This window comes from Vigna radiata, chromosome 2, assembly GCF_000741045.1.
Source record: "Vigna radiata var. radiata cultivar VC1973A chromosome 2, Vradiata_ver6, whole genome shotgun sequence".
Lineage (NCBI taxonomy): Eukaryota > Viridiplantae > Streptophyta > Magnoliopsida > Fabales > Fabaceae > Vigna > Vigna radiata.
Window position 1 is genome coordinate 12,515,611 of NC_028352.1, and position 6,343 is coordinate 12,521,953.

The 6,343-nt window shown below is 32.9% G+C and overlaps 1 protein-coding gene across 5 annotated transcripts; it reads right to left on the bottom strand.

Annotated features, from left to right (window-relative positions):
- Nucleotides 1-59: 59 nt before the first annotated feature.
- LOC106755891 lies at nucleotides 60-1,552 on the bottom strand (the record flags this gene model as incomplete). 5 transcript variants are annotated; one of them, XM_014638116.2, is given in 4 exon segments in its annotated part: nucleotides 60-721; nucleotides 817-881; nucleotides 1,034-1,090; nucleotides 1,493-1,552. In XM_014638116.2, coding segments are annotated over 3 exon segments (165 nt in total), but the record flags the coding sequence as incomplete, so codon positions are not given.
- Nucleotides 1,553-6,343: the final 4,791 nt, after the last annotated feature.

Sequence of the window (6,343 nt, forward strand, 5' to 3'; positions counted from 1 at the left end):
GTATGCTTACATGTATTTTCCAAGTTATAACACTTAACATAAATGTTCCTTTTCTCTGCAAAAATGCAATTTATTGTTGGATATTTAATTTTTTTTGTAAAACAGAAAGTCCATGGGCTGGCCCTGACCCACAGGGCTTTGGGGCTTTTTAGCCCTGGGGGCTCTTTTAATAAGGGACATTTTTGGCCCTGTGGGCTTTTTTGGCCCCAACCCACATGGACTAGGGCCAGGGCCTATAATAGGGCCTCTTTGACAGCTCTAGTTACAAGTAGACATTAAGACAATATTTGCTGTAATACATTTTATGATCAAAGGTTCATACTGCTAGCCTAAACGTAACTACTCTAAATTCAATGGGATAATACAAAATTATGAAATTTACATTGCTATGTACATAAATGGTAGCAACTAGCAAATGAAATGAAGTTCCATTTCCCCTGAAATGAGTATAAAATTCGTTAGGTATTGGTATTACCGTCACATATGCATCATGCTCCTTCCCAAGTTCTCGTCGGTTATTATCTACTTTGGCAGATCATTTCAGCTACCTCACCCATGACGCTTGTCCCTCTAATTTCTAGTAGGCGCAGAGCTAAGTCTTCTTCATCCATCTGTCTTAATCCGTTGCTCATTCTTTAGTCTTCCAGTTTCAAAATGGAAGAATGCTCCAAACTGCTTCTTTCTTCATTGCCAAATCAAGCAGTGTGACTAGTCTTGCTTACTACTAACCGAACAAAAAAATTGTTTAATCATTGATCATAGAGAAAAATCAGAAGAACCAGTTCTTCTCAATCAAGTTAAAAGAGTCCAACTTACGTGTAAATGCAGGAAGATCAGAACTTTTCAACACCCTCAGCCTCTTCACTGTCGACACAAACATGCTGCAAAACAAACACATTAAAAAAAGAATAACATGATAATACCAAAGACAGCTTCCAGATTTCTAGCAATAAGTACACCACAAAAGGAGAATTAAACTGTAGCAAAGAAAAAAAAAGGCAACTGCAAGAGTTACTTTTAGTCTAGTGTTTACATCAATTGCATGGCTTAAACCAGACAAGAAACATATCCAGGGAAGTGACTTGGCTATCTGCAGGGTACATGAAGAGATTTCAATGTAATTCATAAATTAAGGATTGCCATGACCGAATGAAATATCAATATGTGCCACCTTAATCCTTTAGTAAAAAGAAGTATTTTGTCCAGGTAAAAGTTCGTTAGTGAATTTGAGGCAAGTTTATTAACTTATATAGTGCTACAAGGTTCAAGATTCTTATGCTCACAAAATTAGAGGTGGTGTGAGTTCTCCAGTTTTGATACAATAAATTCTACATGATAAACTACAAATACATAATGAATATGTTTGAAATGGTAGGCAGCAATAACAAAGGAAAAACTTTTTCTTCTGTTATTTATTATCACTTTGAGTTCAAATTCTCGACGAGTGCACAGAGAAAGATGTTAGATGAAAGTAATACATAAATATTTATACCTTGACCTCTTCCAAACTCTGTTGTGTTGTATGCATTGCCTCCCAAAGTGAACTTGTAATCTTGTCTTCTTATTCTAATAATTAATAGTAAATGTTAGTGATCAATGTAAAATTACAACGAAGTGTTTCAATCAATCATTTTAAGTCAGAATCAACTTTTCATTTTGAGTTAATATTTTAGAATATAAAGACAAAGAGCATTTTATAATACTAATATTAATCTACAAATAAAACGAATGTAGCATATTTGAGGGTTCACCTTAATCGAATAAATTTGACTCCAAATGAAAGTGGTACACCAGGATTTACAACACAAATCCATCAAAAAATAAAAATGAACAGCTTTGGCTACAAAGACCAACAAATGCTAAAAATTTCCAACCCTCCAAAACCAAAAAAAAAAAAAAGCAAAATGACCAACAAATGAAAAAACCCATAACCCAAATACGAATACGGAACACCGATAAAGTTCATACCTTGTTCGAAGAACCAATGTCACTTGACGAACCCATGGCACAAAAAGGGTAACAACTTCGAAGAATACGATACCCAACGAAACAAGCGTAGTCTCGAACTCAACATAGGTTGCCAACGACGAAGGAAATTCCTCAACGTCAACAAAGATTGCTTAATGACGACTTCGACGTCTTCAAAAAATAGAGACAAAGAGAAAAACTTCAAAGGAAATCGATCAACTAAAATGGAGATAGAAAGAGCAATGGAGAGAGAGCTTCAAAGCAAAACCAAAACCCTAAAATGAAGAGAGAGCTTCGAAGGAGAAAGAGGACTGAAAAGGAGAAAAAGGATTGAGAAGGAGGGAAGGTGTTTTCGGAATAACAAAAAGTCCCTTTGTCAAATCAGTTTTTTTTTTTTTAAAAAAAATTTAAAAATTGATCAATACAACGCTGACACGTGACGTTATCAAAAAGTTATTAAAAAATTGTTGTCAACTTATCGCTTCCCTTTAGATAATGACATAAGACAAATCATAATTACCATAAAGAAAGTCGTAGAAAGCTACAAGATATTGTGATTAGCCTATAAGCAAAACTAGTTAAAAGGATGCAGAATACCGTATATACAGGCCACCGCAGTTTGATTTTTTCGTTGAAGCTTCTTGCAAGGCATACATTTAAGAAATATACAGCCGAGTCCTGGGCGTGGTGGTGGAATTCTAAAGTTAACGCGTTTCATTTTTTGCGTTTTTTCCTAAAATCATCTCAGAAAAGTCTTTTCTAAGAATTGTGATTATAATAATCACGAAATTGTATTTAACAACTTATCAATTCCCTCTAAGAAAAGCTAAAATGAAAGCCTTGTTACCGTGTTTCTCCACTAAGAAAATAATGACTTATAGATTTTTTTAAACTATTATTTATTATGATTATGATTACTTTAATATGGATTTTGATATTTTGACAATTTATTTTTTAATAATTTTTTTACAATAGGATACGTATCATTATTTTGTTGGTTTATTTGAATTTATGTTTAAAAAAATATTTGAAACAGACCAATTATAATCTACTAGGGATGACAACGAGTCGGATCGAACACAAATAGTGTGATACCCGAACCCGATCCATGTTTAAAAATTGTATCCGTTATCCATTTCGCTTCTCGCTGAATATCCACATAAAAAAACTCACATATATCCGCTTTCGATCCGTAAATATTTAAAAAATAATAATATGTAAAAAAATTAAATAATATTTAAAACATACGTATTATACATGAACAAAAATGAAAATACATTTTTCTAAGGTAAAATATATGAACAAAAATAAAAATTGAAAGGATAAATGAAAAAATATATATGAAAAAGATAATATGCCAATAACTTTCTCATTCTCTTTCTCTGTTACTTGAATGTGCCAGTATTATCAAACTTTTGCCATTATTATACACAAGATATTTTTTTTGCTATCACTTTACAAATCATATTGTATAAATATTTAAACCAGGATAACATTTCATTTGTCATTATTATACACATGTCCCGCATAACATGAATAATACATAAAAAAAGTTACAGAACCCACATGACAGTAGCTTGGAAGAATCAATGTGATATTTTTGAAAATTATTACAGGATTTCTATCAAAGAATTAAATGTACATGGTCATCTTTATCAAATCGAAAATTAGAAGAGAACATTGAAACGAAACATAAAAAACAGAAACAGAACAAGAAGAAACAAAAGTAAGTAAATAGTTCTGTGTATCAAATTTAAACAATAAAAGAAGCAATAAAAAGAAAACAAAACACTGAAAGCACTCCCCTCCCATCCTTTTGCCAGTTAAAAGGTACTTGAAAGAAGAAGAAATAAAAGAAGGAAAGTGTTCTGTATATCAAATTTAAATGATAAAAGAAGCAAGAAAAAGAAAATAGAACACGAAAGCACACTCTTTGAATCATTTTGTTAGTGAAAAGATACTTGGGCTGGTTGGCTAGCCTTCTTCAATATTGATTGTCAGTTTATCACTTACCTGTTGTTGGCTCAATTAGGGTTTACTATTCCTTATAAAGAGAGAACCTAGCGGCGATAGTGAAGGCAAAGAAGCAAAAATAGAGTAAACAAGAACAAAGCAACTTATTTAAGAAAACCTAAAAATGGCGATAGAAGTGTAATTTTATATTTTAAATGGGTATCGGGTATCAGTGGGTATGGATTGTGTGATACTTGAACCCGACCCGTTAACAAATGGGTATTAAAACACCCGCTACCCGCCGGTATCTCTTATCCGCAGGTACTACATACTCGTAACGGATTTTACCCGTGATACCCGCGGATACGGGTTTTTTTGCCAACCCTACAAGCTACCACGTATGCGTTGTCAAAAAGTTGTCCAAAAAGAATCGTTAAAAGAACTTTTTCCCTTTTAACATTACTCTCAGTTCTTGGAGAAGTATAATTCTCAATAAAGAAAGATTTATTTGTCAACAGGATTCATTTATATTTTTCTCGATAATAAAAGCTACTTATATTTTTCACTAATAATTAAAAACTAGTAAAGTTTTTCTATAGTTACTTTACTTATTTATCTTGATATTCTGAACCATATTGATTTAACATATATTTTTAATCTAGGAAAATGATTTTATTTTATTTTATCAAAATATTTATATATAAAATGTGGTTGTAAGAGCCTAGAAAATAAAGTATTAGAGTAGATAGGTGTATTAAAATAATAAGACGAACATTTTTATTCTTAAATAATCTTATAATATAAATAGAAATTTTGAAAGCTCGGTTCATTATCTAAATACACTCCATCTGTCTAAAACACTGTATCATTCCATTCCTTTGACTTTTCTCTACCATCTTTCACTTTTGGGCCGTCAGTTGGAGATCAGGAGGTACCCAGATGATTACGGCATCAAGGGCTACACATCTGACCGATCAATTTGGCGAATCGAGCGGGTAAGTGGTTAACCCTTTTTTGTGTGTCTAGGGTTCTTAATCATGCAAATTGGTTGTTTGCATGGATCAAGGGTTCTTTTCTTCCAATGTCTAGCTCAATTTAAGTTCTAAGGTTGTTTTTCCATCACCAATTGGTGAATTGTAGAGTTTTCTAGAGTTGTCTTGCGGTTCAAGCAAGTTGTTAGAATTTTCGTTGAGCGGTGCAGTTGATCAGAGGTAAGGGGAGCTAGATTGTTGCTTTAATTTGTAGTTTGGCATGTACGAATGGTGAATTTTGTGTTATGGTGCTGATTGGACTAAATTAGGCTTTTTGTGTATATTGAGTTGTATGTAATTTGTATGCTTGATTGTGAAATTTGACAAATGGTGGTTATAAACTAAATTGAAGATTGTATGAAGTTTTAATTGATCATACTAGAAGTGGGTGATCTGTTATAAGAGTAATTAGATAGAAAGTTAAGTGAATTATGCATGTTTTGAGTCATTTAAGAGGAAGTGAGAGTGAAAATGAGAATTATATTGTGAAATTTGAGAAATGGTGGTTATGAATTAAATTGAAGATTGTATGAAGTTTTAATTGATCATACTAGAAGTGGGTGATCTCTTATAAGAGTAATTAGATAGAAAGTTAAATGAATTATGCATGTTTTTAGTCATTTTGGAGGAAGTGAGAGTGAAAATGAGAATTATAGGTGATAACGGTTAAAATATCGTTATTTTTATACTTAAATTTGACACTAAACACATCCTTTATGACTTAGAAACTAGCTTGAAATCATGCTTTTTGCTTAAGTTAGAGAATAAGAGAGTTAAAGGTAGTATTATTGGTATTATGCTTGATTTTCCTTGTTTTGGCAGGAATTAACATGAATTGGATGAAAGAAGTTGAAGTAGTAAGGAGTTGGACTCAAGAGAAGGAGGAAAAATGCACAAAAGAAGAACCGCGGCCACCGCTGAGCGCCATTTTCACCGTTGAGCGCTATCTTTGCTGTGGAGTTCTCTGGCTGACGCTTAAGCGCCAACACTAAGGGGAACATCAAGTGTCGCAGCCACCGCTGAGTGGGACTTTTACCGCTGAGTGCCAACTGTTGACAGATTGGTAAGCGTACCAAATCGTTCAAGTAATATAATTGGTAAAACCCAATATCGTTCTTTCCAAGAGACTCAAAAGGCTTTCTCGTTCACGTGAATTAAAATAATAAGACTTGAAAATAAAAATTAATGAATTGATTTGAGAACAAAATTAATGAAAGAGATTGATTCAATTGACAAAAGAAAACAATGGATGAATGGAGTTGTTGGGGGCTTACAATTTCATCTAATCCGTACTCTCTTATCTACTCCTCTTGAATTATTAGTTTGATTAATTAATTGTCATGCGACTTTCTTAGCCTACCCTTAACCTGATCCCTCGGCGAAAAGAGCTT